Source organism: Chroicocephalus ridibundus, chromosome 9 (genome assembly GCF_963924245.1).
Source record: "Chroicocephalus ridibundus chromosome 9, bChrRid1.1, whole genome shotgun sequence".
Lineage (NCBI taxonomy): Eukaryota > Metazoa > Chordata > Aves > Charadriiformes > Laridae > Chroicocephalus > Chroicocephalus ridibundus.
In genome coordinates, this window is record NC_086292.1 from 27,091,630 (window position 1) to 27,107,277 (window position 15,648).

A 15,648-nucleotide genomic window follows, 5' to 3' on the forward strand; every position below is an offset into this window, starting at 1 on the left:
CATACACAACTACTCTCTGCTATTGTTCATTATGCAAGTACAAACCTTGCTGGTTTAAGAGACCATATAAAGCAACTCCAAAATTCTACCAGATACTTTATGACATACAGTGACCGGCTTAGGAGGTTTACGGATTCTCATCACAAAGAACGAACTCACTTTTTATTCAGGTCTTTACTTATCACAGGTATCTAAATAAAAAACGTCTGAAATGTAAAGGTACTTCCCATAAACTCTGAGAGAAGAGCACATTCAGTACTTTTCAAAATCAAGTCTTTAATTTACATGCTGGATTCTGTGAACCCACATTTAAAATTCTAGCCATGTTTTTTTGTTATCGTGACTTTCTGCAACAGGAAAAACTCAAGACTCAACTCAAAACTCAAGAGTCAACACACCGCTGTGTTACTGAAGAGGTGAAGCGCATCGCAAAGGTAGTGTCTGCTGCTGAACTTCCACTCTTTGTTAGTTCTTTACCAGCTGTAGCGAAGCTCCATCAGACAAACAGGCAATGTAAGAGAGAACCTGAGACGGAGGAAATCCTCGTCACGGCACTTCAGCCTCACAAACGTTTGCTCAAAGGCAAAGATAAAGGTTCCCTGGGAGGAAGGTGAGGGTCCAGGCAAAGCACAAGGACAGGCGAGCGGCACAACAGGACTCAAGATTGTTCCGGCCTGAATAATGCATTTTCCAAATAACTCACACCAGCCACAACAATACCTAAGAAAACACTCCTGAGCACGTACAGTGAAAGTGGCCTGCGATAAGGGAAAGGTACACTGCGGTGTGGCTAAACAAATACCCCTCTCCCACTAGCCCACAACAGAAACGGAGACAACGAGGATTTGCTTTTCCTTCTCTCTTGCCAACTGGACTGAGTCTGAAATCACCAGACCGAGGGGTTAAAGTGCTACGTCCTTCAAAAAGCAAGAACAGAGGTTAAGAGAAGGAAATGAAATAAAGTCACGGGGTTTTTTGATGTTTGTTTGTTTTACGCAATTGGCGCCTACTTCAAGAACAACCTAAAAATACGTCATGGGTTTCACAAGGAGTGATTAATAATTCATGCTTATATTGCAGATCTGGTGAGAGAAAGACAATCAGTAGGACAACAGGGAGGGATACACGTATGTAAATATATTCATATACACATATCTCACCACGTGCACAGTTCACGTTACGTCAAAGTAAGCTTAGACTCAGATCAGACTATGAACTTGTCCAGGTGGGCAGATGAAATGGATTTCCTACGGGCTTCGCGAGGAAAGGCAGAGCCCAGTGTGGTACGTTGTAGAGTGGTGCAGAGATTACTGATGACATACGTGATTGCTTCCTCTAGACCAAGAAGACACGAGAAGAGATGCAATCCTTGGTTCAAACTGTAATACCCAAAGAGCTATCCCGCAACAAACCACCGTAACATACTTAGATTAGGAGCAAAAACCTACATAAAACCACGGCAGCTTGTTAAAAGAGAAGTTAAAGGTGCTTGGAGAGAAATCCCTCAGGAAACATGGAGATTGTTTACAGACACCACAATAACAAAACACAAGAAGAAAATATGCATTGTTCATCCGGAAAGATTTGATAGATTGAAGGGGAGATCGGCATGGTTAAGCAGCAGGGTTGTAAGACTGCAAGATGACATCCTTCAGAAAGCTGTAGAAAATAAATATCCATAGGTTAAAGGTCAAAACCTAAGTCGGGCCAGAAAGAACTTCAGGAAAACTTGAAAATGACATTACAACTAGTGATAAATTCTTCTTCAAACACAGAGCTGGAAGCCCTTTAGAGAAATTGTAGAGTTAGCAAATGCTCAGAGTATGACAGAAAAAGAAAATTAATTAAGCCGCACAACTACCTTCTTTGCCTTTGTACTGAGCGAAAGGAAGAGGAGAGGTTTCCATGACACCCTGTACAAGGGACTTACAGAATCTCTAGAACAGAAATGTCAATAGAGAGGATTATGGAAGAGTCAGAACAGCAGTGTGTTGCCAGGCTCCGATGCTATTCATCCAGGATTTCTCAAGGAGCTGGGGACTGAAACGTTTGCCTGACTGACAGTGGGCTGTAACCTCCCACAAGTTACCTCGACACTGGGAGATGGGAAATTTGATGACAGTCTTTAGAAAAGGCGTTCCATTTGAGAAACTTCAAGTAGTAAGTCAGAAACCTGTATTAGGCAAATAAACTGAAGCTACAATAAAGCACGAAATTCCTAGCTACATGCAGTAATAATGTGTATTTGTCACTTTTTAAAGGGAAATCTCCCATCGCAAACCTGCTGGAGGGCTCTTAAGAAACGAAGCAACGAGGGGACAGAAGAGAAGTCCTTGCCTGAGCAGACAACTGGCTAAAAGAAAGGAAAGAGAAGGCAGGAACGTACGTGGTGGGGGGTGACCTGTGGGCCTCGACCATGGTGTGCGCCGAGATCCCTGTTGCTCAACACACTCCTAAGTGATGAAATGAGGATGAGCAGCGGGGTGACAAATGTTAGTACAGACAAGATCCGACGGTGAGGAATTGCATTAAGACTTCAGGACATGTTGTGCCGGGGTGTTAAAGTGACAGATGAAATTCATGGTAGAACAAGTTACACGAGTGGGAAAAATGAACCTGCCTCTATATGCAGAATGATGGCCCTAACGGACCAAGCCCACCAACACCAGCCTACCCCAAAAATGTCACCTCAATGCTCAGAATGAGCCAAAAAGTCAGTCAAATGCCAGCAACTACGCACTTGCATGTTTGATACAGTTGTAGTTCCCTCTACCTCCAATTTTGGAAGCATGCAGGAGAAAAGCAACCTAGGAAAAGTTCAGAAAAGGGCAATGAAGGTTAAAACAGCTTCCAGAAAAGTAATGGCTAATGCCTTCTGAGACTTTGGGAGCTGGGAAAGAGATGAATGAGGGAGAATACAGCAAAGGTCTAGAAAGTGAGGAGTGGGACAGAGAGGGCTGGCGCACACCAATTATTCGCCCTTTCAGGCAGTACAGCTATAGGCAACAGCTGACATTGACATACAGCAGGTCCAAAACAGACAAAAGGGGGTGATTTTTCACAGAAAGTTTATTTGTAGAATCCTTGTCCACTTGATGTTGTGGATGCTAAAAGCTGACGTGGGTTAAAGAGGATGCTGGCAGGGTTTCACGGAAGAGAAACTGAATTAGTATTAGTATTTACGCAGAATTAGTAAATACGCAGGAACCACTGCAGAGTCAAGAAGTCTCGGAGAAACAAACTTTTGGACGCAGAGAATCCCGGACAATATTCCTCTCTGCTCCTCTGCTCTGCTTTTGGTCACTACTGGAGAGAGGATGCCAGGCTAGGCTCGCTTTTGGTCTGACTGTTCTTACACATAATTTAACTTCTCTACAAAAATCAAAAGTTAATGTTAACTCTGATCATTCTGCAATTCTTCACATATTTGCTCACATTACCTCTTTATTTGCCTTACAGAAAAAAAACTGTTACTATTTCCTGCTTTCATTCTTATATGCAATTGATTTAATAGTGCTGGAGTCCAAAGACATGCATCATTTTCCCATACAACCGCAATTAAAATAAAAACACTCCAGAAGCAAAAGTCTGCTCATATGTAAAAATATTATAGAAGCTAAAAAATAATTTGGAGTCGTTGACTTCAATTTAATCGTGTTTCTGTCCACTCTTAATACTATGTAGACTCAATAACCCATGAAATAAACTACTGATGTTGAAATGAAGGACACAGTTGTTTCGTAATCAGAATCAGGTACAGTAATTTTCTTTCACCTAATTTGGAAAGCCTCCGGGGGAACTTTCAGCATGTGTGGCCATACACAACCACTACATTATTAATAAAATAGGGCAACAATGAACTAAAAACATAGAAGTCTTCCTGGTTAAAAATTCACTTAAAGGAAATTGCCACATAATTCCTGCCAAAAAAAAAAAAAATAATTGGAATAAAGCAGCTTACCGTCTGACAGCGTTCGTACAACCACATCTTGCGTCGAGACTCCAGGACCGTGTTTATTGTAAGCTACCACTCGGAAACTATACTCTGTGTATTTCTTTAATCCGTTAATGGTGTAGGAGAGTCCTCCTACATCAACATCCTGTTCACAAACAAACACGCGAACAAGTCAAGGTCAGAAGCAGGTCTGCAATTATTATAAAGGTCTAAGACTTTTCAGTGCAGTAATAAAGTCACAACCAGAACAACACCTTTCTGTAGCCCCTGCAGATCAAATGCCCAGTTCCTATACAGCCAGGACTTGTGAAGATGCTCACAGTGAGCTTGCAAGAGAAAGCGCTACCTCTGTGCCATGAATCATACTGCGGCCACTGGTTCCGTGAATGAAAAGTGACTGGGCAAATTTCTCTATTAGGAGAAAGTATTATTACGTTTTGAACAGTGGGATGCAGAAGTAGAAAATGACATTTTATCTTGTCTCTAAATTGGAGAGGAATGGATGTGATGGATGGACCACTCAGTGGATAAGGAACTGGCTGGATGGCCGCACCAGAAGGGTTGCAGTCAGTGGCTCAAAGTCCAAAAGGAACCAGTGATGAGTGGTGTTCCTCAAAGGTTGGTACTGGGATTGGTGCTGTTTAACATCTTTGTCAGCGACATGGACAGCAGAATCGAGTTCACCCTCAGCAAGATTGCCAATGACACCAAGCTGTGTGGAGCAGTCAACACGCTGGAGGGAAGGGATGCCATCCAGAGGGACCTGGACAGGCTTGAAGAGGTGGGCCCATGGGAACCTCATGAAGTTCAACCAGGCCAAGTGCGAGGTCCTGCACATGGGTCAGGGCAATCCCAACCACAAATCCAGGCTGGGCAGAGAATGGATGAAAAGCAGCGCTGAGGAGAAGGACTTGGGGGTGTTGATGGACGAGAAGCTCAACATGAGCCGGCAATGTGCACTGGCAGCCCAGAAGGCCAACCGTATCCTGAGCTGCATCCCCAGCAGCGTGAGGAAGGGGATTCTGCCCTCTGCTCCGCTCTCACGAGACCTGACCTGGAGTACTGCACTCAGCTTTGGAGTCCTCAGCACAAGGACACGGAGCTGTTGGAGCGGGGCCAGAGGAGGCCCCGGAGATGCTGGGAGGGCTGGAGCCCCTCTGCTGTGAGGAGAGAGCTCGGGGGGTTCAGCCTGGAGAAGGGAAGGCTCCAGGGAGACCTTCCAGCCCCTTCCGGTCCCTAAAGGGGCTCCAAGAAAGCTGGGGAGGGATGCTGGATCAGGGAGGGGAACCGTGGGACAAGGGAGAACGGTTTTAAACTCAAAGAGGGGAGATTTAGATGAGATATTAGGAAGAAATTCTTGGCTGTGAGGGTGGTGAGCCCCTGGCCCAGGTTGCCCAGAGAAGCTGTGGCTACCCCATCCCTGGAGGGGTTCAAGGCCAGGTTGGACGGGGCTTGGAGCAGCCTGGGCTGGTGGGAGGTGTCCCTGCCCAGGGCAGGGGGTGGTACTGGGTTGTCTTTGAGGTCCCTTCACACCCAAACCATTCTGTGATTCTATGATCTAAGGATTACAACTTCCTTATTTAAAGACAGGTGTGAAAAATTATTTTAAATGCTATCAAAAATATTCTTCCCTTAGCTTTTTTTAAACCTGGAATCATATTCATATGCATTCGGATGGATAATTAAATGACTGGGATTAATCATCCCAAAATTGTGATTATTCTCAGGTGGCAACCTATATTTGTACAGAACATCCTGGATTTTTCCAGTAGAATGATAAGAAAATGTAATCAATTAGACACCACTACCAAAATATCCATCACTGGATCAAAGAACTCAAGAAGCAAGGACAGTTCATATTAAGGATGATGGTAAAATCAGTATTTAGCCTACTTTACCAAAATAAAACCAGCCAACCTCCAAAAACTATGCAAACATCCTTTACGCTACTTGCACCAGAACTCTTAATGATATAACCATTATCGAGTTCTTCTCTTGTGATATGATGGACAACCCCAAATTCTCCTTGAATACCTAACTAAGCCATCAGATAAAATATTGTTTTAATTCCAAGACATATACATTTCATGCTGGATTTTTTATTTTAAGTATTTCTGTATTTTAGGCCCAAGAATTCAGTCTATCAGAAAAAGGAGCACTTTCACAAGGTGTTTCTAGAAATTTGAGGTAAAAACATAATAAAAGCCAGAAGGCTGTTAATGGCATCGTGTATCAGGCAGGAAGAGCCGGCTCTGTACCTGTTCAGTGTCCTGGCCTTTCTCCATGTAGTAGAGCTTGTAGTTCTGGATTTCTCCATTGCCAGCCAGCGGCGTTTCCCAGGTGACAGTAACGGAGGTGGGTGAGCTGGCGTACGCTCGGATATTGGGTGCTGGACCAGGAAGCTGAACTGAAATGTAAGCACGGAACTGCTAGTTGCCAAGTCTAACCATTTACATTGTCAGTAGCTCACCATTTTCCCCATCAACTTCACTATTAATCAACCCCAGTTAAAAGATGGGTATTTTTGCACACTTCAGAATTTCACATGCATTCATTGGGGTTCAAAGGCGGGACCAAGTTTCTGAAGGAGATCCTGCTCCCTGCGTCAGACGTTTTGACCCGAATGATCCGAACAAATGACACACTTTGGTTTTTCCTAAGGTTTTCTTTTTTTTCCTCTTACAGTTAACATCGATTTAAAAGTATTTCTTTTATAACAGAAACTTTAGAGAATTTAACAAGTAATGTCTGATCAGTTCTGCTCAAGGGGGAGAATAAATCACGTAAAGCACATCAAGATAGTGGCTTGGAAAATCATTTTGAAACTAGGGTCGGGAAGTGCAACTTTGAAGAGTATCAACTTATTCTGGGAAAGGTCATGAATGGGGAAGACAAACAAACAAAAAAATTGATCCCAAAGTCAAGAAGGCTCACAATATTTCCGGCTTACCCTCAGGCTGGGTTGCCACCTTCAGCGGCGCAGAGCTCTCGCCGGGGCCGTGCTTGTTCTGAGCCACAACGCGAAAGACATAAACCGTTTCTGGCATCAGGTTCTGGATCGTCACTTGTGTCTCTCCAGGACGACTTGTATTTTCAACACGTTCCCTTCAGGAAGCCAAAGGGTTGGGCACAGAAACAGTCATTGATTAGTAAGAGGGTTTTTGAGGGGCAAATAGGGAAATAGTTGCTACTAAGATGTATCCCATTTGAATACATCTAATGTGTTAATGATGTGGTTATTTATACAGCGCAGAGCACACAATAAAACAATAATATGCCAAAATTGCTGGTGACAAACAGCTAATTTTGTAACTTCTCTTTGGAAAAAAATAAATGTACTGAAGTAAAAGAATAAATTATGCTCGACATCACAAAATTCTAAGTAGTTTCTTTGTTATTCTCATAACAGCATGCGATAATTCACAGTGACAGTTTATCCTACTACTCTGAAGGCAGAAGAAAAAATATTTAAGCAGCATGCAGAGTCTGGGGAGATTTAAGGCATTTTTTGTTAATATTGTGGGGCTGCTTTCTGTGCCTTTTTCAAAGCAGCTGTTTTAATGTATTCTTCCACCTCCAAACTTTACTTTAGTTCCTCCCTAATATTTAGATTTGTTAAAAACACCCAGGGGCTCTGGCTCGCCTCCGCCCAGGCAGACAGCTGGGGCATTTACGCCGTTTACGCCACACAAGTAGCGGAGTCAAGACAAGGCAGCGTCTGCCCGTCCCTCGTCCCCGACAGGGGAGCGGAGCAGCCCCCGGCACCGGTTCCTCTCACACCATCCCCAGCCCAGCGGGAGGGCGCGCACCTCCGGGCTGCGGGACCCCCCGCTTGTCTGCCAGTTAAAAAAGGCCGACATTTTGCAAGCTGAAAGACGCAATCCAGCTGGGAGAAGGCACTCTGGGTGCTGGGGTGAGGGGGCAGGATTATTGCCCCGCATTCGGAGATCCTCCATCGCACCCTCGGTCACGGGGAGCCGGGGCTTCACCCCGGGAAGCACAGTTTTCCGTGCGGGCAACTCCGTCAGCTCTTATCAAGCTCTGGATTGAGGGGAAGATGAAAAGATTAATCATCAACTAACTGCAGCCTTTATTTCCAAGCCACTGCCGTTCTCAGGTGAAATCGCGGGGAGCCGGGCTCGGGCAGCGACACCCACATGCTGCACTGCTGCGAAAAGGGGCTCCCTGCACCCTGAAAATCCACATCAAAGCAGGATGACAAAAGAAGAAATCAAGAACTTCCCCACTGAGAAAATAAAGAGAAAATGGGACTGTTTTGAATACAATTCTTCCCCTTTTGTCTGCTAGACTTTGTTCAGCTCTACAGCAGAGGGCAGACAACTCTCAGCCCGATGATTAGCTGCTATTAAATCACTTTTAACACAGAAGCCCAGGCAAAATTATTCCACAGTCTCCTCTTTCCTACCTTCCAGCCATTATGCGTTAGTTTACACCATGGAAATATGATGCCAAAAGCCCCATTTTTAATTTATTTCTTTTTAAATCAACTGGTACGGTTGATTTAGCATAACTTGGTTGAAAACATTTCGAAATCCCCGTTGATTTCTGCGCTATTACACTGTATCTATACCGAGGGAAACAATACCCTTTCCTGTAACTAAAGAACGAGTTAAACACATTTTCTAGAATGTTCTCCTTCATGAAAGTTGAGCTAAAACGGCATTGCATAAGCAGCTTAATTTATTCCAGATATCTTTTTAAATTTCCATTGTTAAACGAGGGGTACCACTATAGCATATTTGAGTTAAAAATGGGTACAAAAGATTTTTCTTCTCCTAATGTTTATAAAGTATTTTTTGCAAGAAAGCAGCTGACAGAGAAGCGAGACATGCGCCGAAGAAATACCATACCCACCACAGAATGAAACTGGGGGGGGCAGGGAAAAAGATAAATATCCCTCACTAACTTTTGCAGTTGTAGCTAGCACACAACGTTTGCTTGAAAATGCGTTTTCAAATGGATAATTTCCTTTAAGATGCGTCTTAGATACAACGCTGGGTATTTGCAAACTGATTCACAGCTGGGGGATAACATTTGTCTCCCATTGACATGCAAAATATATTGCATTTTCTGCCTCAAATGTAAACGCACTCACTGATTTTATCTAGGAAAAAAAACCCCAGCAATCCAAGGTTATTATTTAAAATTACAAAAAAAAAAAAATCGATTTTTTTTTTAAATGGAAAGACAACATTTATCAAAAAATAAATAGACACATCAAAGTACTGCAATTTTCGGTAATAACTAGGAATTGTGGGAATTGTGCCTTCCCTCACAACACTATGTTAAAAATGCGTTGAGATTAATCTAATGAAGTGCTACGTGAATCTCTCATTTGCGCCCTTTCTTAGGGCGCCTTGAGCACCATTTAGGAGCTGTGACGTGTTTAGGCAGGGATAAGAGGTACCAACCCAGATGGGCCATACCGGTAACTCTGGCACCCTGCTCAACATGACGACTATTCTAACTCACTCCAGTTTAATCCCAATTAAGGAGCTTTGTAAACTAGAGTTAAGGTTTAAAATAGCTATCAAGTACCTAAGGGAAAAAGCCTATGGTTCAAAACCAGAAACAAGTGTTAATCTGGAAACATGAAGGTTAACGCTACACTTCTAATAAAACACAACCTTCCGGGCCCGGTTAGGAAGGGCGGGTGCCCTGTGCCAGCTGGAGAGCCTGGTGCAGAGCTCGCAGACGTTTTGACGCTGTGATTACACACAATTAAACTCCATTTTCTGCGTTTGAAGCACACTAGGGTGAACCCTAGGTTTAATATCATTTGAATATCTCACACCTGTGACGCACCATCTTGTACCAGCAATGTGCTAGCTATTTCTTTTATTTTTGGCCAAAGCCGGAAAGTTTGGACCTCTGCCTGCACGCCTGTCTGAAGTTTCACAGAATTAAACCTCCCTTTGCCCACCCAACACCTTTGAATTTTCAAACCCTTTTCAGGGAACTGCCTTAAATTTGGAATACCTAACGCAAGGGTGAAATAACCAAGTACAATCTATAAGGCGGACAGTCATTTTTATCTCATCAGACAACTTGAGTTCTTCTAGAGGTGTGTCCATAAAGCCACGAGACACTTCATTCCCACGTAATTCCCTCAATAAAAGCCTCTCTGACACCATGAAGCCAATACGAAGAGACACCACCAGCTGGTGACATTCTGTAGCCAGTGAAACAAGCAGAAACGCGCTCATTTCCACGCTCTGAAATGCTGCTCTTCCATGGATAGTTTCAGTTTCTGTGTTAAAGAGTAACCTCCCAGCCCTACAGACCCGCGTCCTCACGCGCTCCTCCTCGGCAGACACTACGTACACTACCAGAACCACCTTTCATCAGTGCAGAAGTAATAAATTTCCTACAACTTTGGCAGCATTTTGCATTTTTGCTGTAATTCTCTGTTTGCTGCTGCTTACAAATCTTCTGTGACGTTCAGCTTAGGGGCCAATGTTTTTCTGCAAGCAGACACCGAGTTTCAAAGGTGAAATCCAGCATTTCTCTGGGGCGGGGGCAGAGGGCAGGAGGCACCTCTTGGCATCCAGAGCTGCTGGCGGCACAAAGGGAAGGCAGGGGGCAGAGGAAGAGCCTTTCGCAGGAGCACCCCATGATTCCCGGTGGGAAAATCACGTTCCAGGCATCTTGCAATCCTCTAAATAAGTTCAAAGGGCAAAGTTAAGGAACACCTTACCACATTTCTGTGTGTCTCTCCTTTCACTCAACAGAGAAAACTAAAAGGAACGTAAATCAGCGGTGGCTGAGCCAGGTGATACCTGAGGAAACGCACACCTTGTACGCTGCAGAGGGATTTAAGTGCTCCGACAATTCCCAAGGTGAAGATGACTCTCTACAGCTCTTTAAAGATGGCTTAGAGATGTCAGAATACCTAGCTAAGCCAGGCCATATTAGGTTGGCGTGTTTATTTTTCATTTTTCACAAGCCGGGATTAAAAGGTAAATAAATACCTGGTCTGATCACTGCTCAAACACAAGCGAGGAAGAGACAATGTTCGGTTGCTAAAAGGATCCAGTAACGCATGCAATGAAAGCGGTACATGTAGCCAAAAATCTAATAGTATGAGGAGATGGCACATATGTGCTTAAAGCCACAGCAAAGCTACACGATCACGTAGAGTTCAAGGACTACAAAGCGATCATTTAAGCAGTGTTTTAAAATGCTGAAAAAGAAAGGAGGGCTGCACATCCAAGCTTGACTTCAAAATTTTCTGATTTCTGACTGCTCAGTTGTCTGTGACAGGCTCATCTATTTCTTTATTCAACAACCAACCAAGGGTTCCACAAGGCCCAACCAAGTGGTCAAAAAGTACCACATAACATCACCATGGTAAACAGAATTTTTTTTTCTTTCCTTTTTCATAAGTTTTACTGTTCTCATTTTCTACATCCAGGTCCAATGGCAGGATTTCACAGTATTTTCATACCAGGCTGGGAAATGAGCGATACCAACTGTCTTTATGAGGCATAACAAAAAAACTTCCAAAATGCAAAGGCCTGGTGAAGCTCAGAAAATAGGGAGTCCGTGCTAATAAAAGGCTTTCAGAACTTACTTTGAACCCTGCTCCACAAGAACACTTAAGCAAACAAAGATCTCATTGAAGTCAATGAAACCACCTGCTACACATAAGCACCAGCTCAAGCACTTCACTGTGTAAACCTTCCGGGGACTACATTAACCCAGGCCGGGAGGGCTGCTGTGCAAGGACTGGAAACAGCCGTTTCTGCAGATTGTCCTATGATTTCCTTATTTATTCACCACAAATTATGAGACGCCCTTTGTTCCGCACACGCTTTTGGCCCAAGAGGAATATTCTTCTAGATTTCTACAGTCTTGTGGGTAGTGGAAGGGGATGCGTTTTGTTCCCTTGAAAGCAAGACCCCATAGAGGGAGAGGCATGGAGGCGTCTCCAGCAAATCACTGTCTAAAACCCCAGTGGGTAGAGCAGTTCCAACAGGAACACAAAGGAGGAGAGGCAAGAAGCAAGAACGGCTGCAAGATCCCACCTTTCTCCCTGTCTCACTTAAAATATCTCCAGTAAGAATGAACATTACCAAAGTAAGGTAAGTAGTAGAAAAACAGCATTCGTGAAGCAAAGAAAATTTTACTAATTGCCTCCATTAATTGTCACGAGCCTGGACATGATGTGATGTCTATCCACAGACTCAAGAAAGAGTGGCAATTCCGCACAAGCAGCAGTGCGTTTTATGTTCTCTTCAAATGACTTTCTTAACTTTGAGCCTCACGCTCCAGTCAGTAAGCAGGCAGATCATTTTCTCTTGAGGAATAAATCTGATAAGGAAGCTAATTTGCAAACAATGAAGCACTGCTCAAAATGATTGTTAGCTCCAATGTCTTCAAACTTACCACAACAATTTGAAACTCTAATTCTGAGCAGTAGATCCCATCAGTAAGAAAAAGGGTAGAATAAACTAAACCACTGGGATAATAGGTCAAAAACTCACGGATGCTTCACATTCACGAAATTTCTTCACATTCATGAAATTTCTATCTGCAGGGATTACTAGGAGAGAATCAACATTTAACCAAGCCCTACGACGTGGTTCTCTCTAGGATCAGACTACAGTGACAGGGTTTTAAAGCCTGAAGTGGCTGCTCGCTCGCAATAGCATATGGATTATTCAGAGGATGTTTCTGTGCCCGCTGTGGATGGCATTTATAGCGGTGTCAGTGTTCCCGAAGAGGTGTTACAGTCTACGCTTGCTCTTAGTCTCTAAGCAGTCTGCTAAAAGCAGGTAGCAACTGTCTGCAGTCAAACAAACACGTGCACAAGCGTTGCCTGTAAGAATCCGTATATGCAGCAACGAGGCAAACAAAAACGCTCTTCCTCTCATGGGGGTGCAGGAGGGAAAGGAACGCAACCCCCGGGACTCCGCAGCCTGTAGGACTTTGAGCATTAAAGACTTCAGGGTTATTGTGCTTCTAAGCAAAGCCAGCGTGAAGAAGAGTCACGAAAGAGCACGACCCATTTTACACGTGGAGATCTTTACCTGTTTATACCTTCCTTGGTGTAGAAGATTGAATAGGTGAGGTTGTCGCCTTGAGGGTCGGAAACAGGCGTCCGCCATGTCAGTCTGATGAAGCGAGTGGAGACGAGGGTGGCCACGACATCCCGCGGGGCTGAAGGCAATGGTCCTGTTGTAGCTGGTGCTAGATGGTCATTAGTGGCACTGGTCAGTGAAGTGGGAGGTAATGTTGGGATGGCAACATCTTGTCATGTGCAAACATTGGGGAATATGAAGGGCAAACATCACCACGGTTTAAAAAAGAAAACAGAAAAAAAAAACACAAAAGAAATAAACAAAACCACGATGGGAAACAAAAGAAAATGAACACACACAAAAAAGGCCATTAAACTGAAGGCTGACATGCAGGCAAAGGTAACTACTGAAAACTAATGGGAAATATTAAAGGACACGTCACTGTCGAGCAAGCAGACCAAATCTCCATTGTAATGGAAGTGGCAAGGGAAAGGGAAGGGTGAAAACTGAGGATAAAATATGACCTTGCAAGAGGACATACCAGCGGCAAACAATATTTTCATTTCTTTGTAAACCAGATGTCATACCAAACGTTTACCAATAAAAAACCCCAACTTGCATTATGTACTGAAAAATACACCCAGACCCAATTTTCTACTTTATTTCATTAATATGCTGAATTTATACTATCCTCAATCAGAAAAAAAAGACAGACAGAATACACAAAATTCATTTAGGAAGTGCAAACTCATCCAGGTTGTGCGATTAAAGGCTGACGTCAGTTCCCCCAGTACGCGCTTTCTGAGCCGGTTGGGTTCTACTGCTGCCCGTGGTGAGATGTGGTGACTGAACTGGCATGGCAGTAGAAATAGAGATTTTTTTCCTAACTTTCACTAAGGTCAATTTTCTTCCCATCAATGCTTTTCCTCCCTCTCGTAACACACATGACATCATTTTACAAAGGTACTAACAAGCATCAACAACTCTTGCTTCATATTATACGACGACTTTACAAACTTTTTTGTGGTAAGTCATGCACGTCTTCCTGTATTACTACTTTAAAGCTAGGATAAATCTCCAGGATTATTGCATTAAAGGGTTGGCAAGTTAACAGCGCAAGCTGTAACGTACAAATAGCTGTTCTCCAAATCCTATTAAAGCAATCCATCCAGTAAATCTAACAGTAATATTCTGAGCAGCTGGACCCCAATTACCACAGAGTATTACAGGAAACACAATTAGTAACAAAACCCTGAAGCTCAGGATACCCTGATTTTTTCTGGATTCCTAACTCTTTACCAAGCTTAAGCCACCCGATGACATTTTCCACACCAGAATCTATGTGGCCAAATACCTTTATTCACTTACTAATTATGGAAACTAACAAAAATGGCTCAGATTGCCCCCAGAAAGACTTCAGGACTAGTCGAGCTTTTGTTGAGAGCTGCAGCATCCCCACCCAACGTACTGCTGGAATATGTGGACCTGTCTCGATAGACAAGGAGAAAACTGCACCCAAAACCCCTGACTAACCCAGAAAGCGTCATGTGAACAACCAAACCTTCAGGCAGACACACTGAGGTCTCAGCTGCACTGAGACCATCTACCATCAGCAACATCCTAATTTTAAATCCTAAAAACACCTTGTCAACCAAAGCATCATCTCACACATAGGTCTTGACTTTGCAGAATTCTCATCTTTTCATTTCTATTTCCCAGGCAACTACTGACAATGGTGAAAGAGCAAAATATTTGGTTTTGTCACACTTGCACAATGTAATAAAAGTACATGGGCAGAACTATGAAACGTTTAACTGTTTCACGTAAAACACGACTGTACACAATACCTCGCAGACAAGGGTGTATTTCTTGAGAGCAACAACCACCACCAATGAGGCCCAGCTCCATGGGGACAATGGCAATGGCCTCCCTCCCTTCCTGTGCTGCTGTGCCCGTTACCACTCCATCCCATCTCCCACCCCCCTCAAGCTCCCATTCACCTTTCATCTCCTCTCTCTGACACCGCCAACAACACTCCCCCAACAACTACTGCTGTAAATACAACCACCAACTTAACTACATTTCAATTCCGTGTCTCTTCTTCCTTTGATACGAAAATCAAGACTTTTTACTTAATACCCATTTCTTTACAGTGCTCTGCAAGACTCCCAGAGCCAGGAACATACATATTTTGGCACTGAAAATACAGATCATGGAAAGACAAGTACTTGAGAGTATCTTCTTAATTATCCTTTCCACACTGTAATAGCCACAGACCACAATTAAGTATTCTCCAGCACCCCCCTTCTGATCAATAGACTACACCATTAATTTTACGTTCATTGCAAAATCTAAACTATTTTTATGTTCCCATAATTAGGTTTCTTAGAGAAACACATGTTTTATCTCTTCTTCTGGACTCAGACAGGGCCTCTGGACCCCGAGGGGGAACCTCGTCATTGCGGACTCCTCAGTACAGCCTGTGTCATTGCACAGCTTCACCCCTTCATCCATGGCACAGCACATACCAAGGTGCGGCAGCAGGGTCTCAGGACAGAAAAGGGTCTAGATAAAGTTATCAGCACTTACAGTTACCACTCGAAGCTTACACCAATCTAAAACATCACCATTTCTCAGAGCAGTGAGCAC

The 15,648-nt window shown here is 43.6% G+C and overlaps 1 protein-coding gene across 9 annotated transcripts in view; it reads right to left on the reverse strand.

Moving 5' to 3' along the window:
• NEO1 (neogenin 1) overlaps positions 1-15,648 on the reverse strand; it is a 213,025-nt gene that overhangs the window by 41,102 nt on the left and 156,275 nt on the right. For 5 of the 9 annotated variants that reach the window (XM_063346358.1, XM_063346355.1, XM_063346363.1 and 2 more), the window contains exons 8-11: positions 13,009-13,228; positions 6,906-7,060; positions 6,214-6,362; positions 3,962-4,100 (exon numbers count right to left, since the gene is read on the reverse strand). In XM_063346358.1, the coding sequence (XP_063202428.1) occupies positions 3,962-4,100; positions 6,214-6,362; positions 6,906-7,060; positions 13,009-13,228 (663 nt within the window). The remainder of the gene's footprint in view (positions 1-3,961; positions 4,101-6,213; positions 6,363-6,905; positions 7,061-13,008; positions 13,229-15,648) is intronic. The other 4 variants (XM_063346362.1, XM_063346361.1, XM_063346364.1 and 1 more) reach the window with 1 other exon arrangement.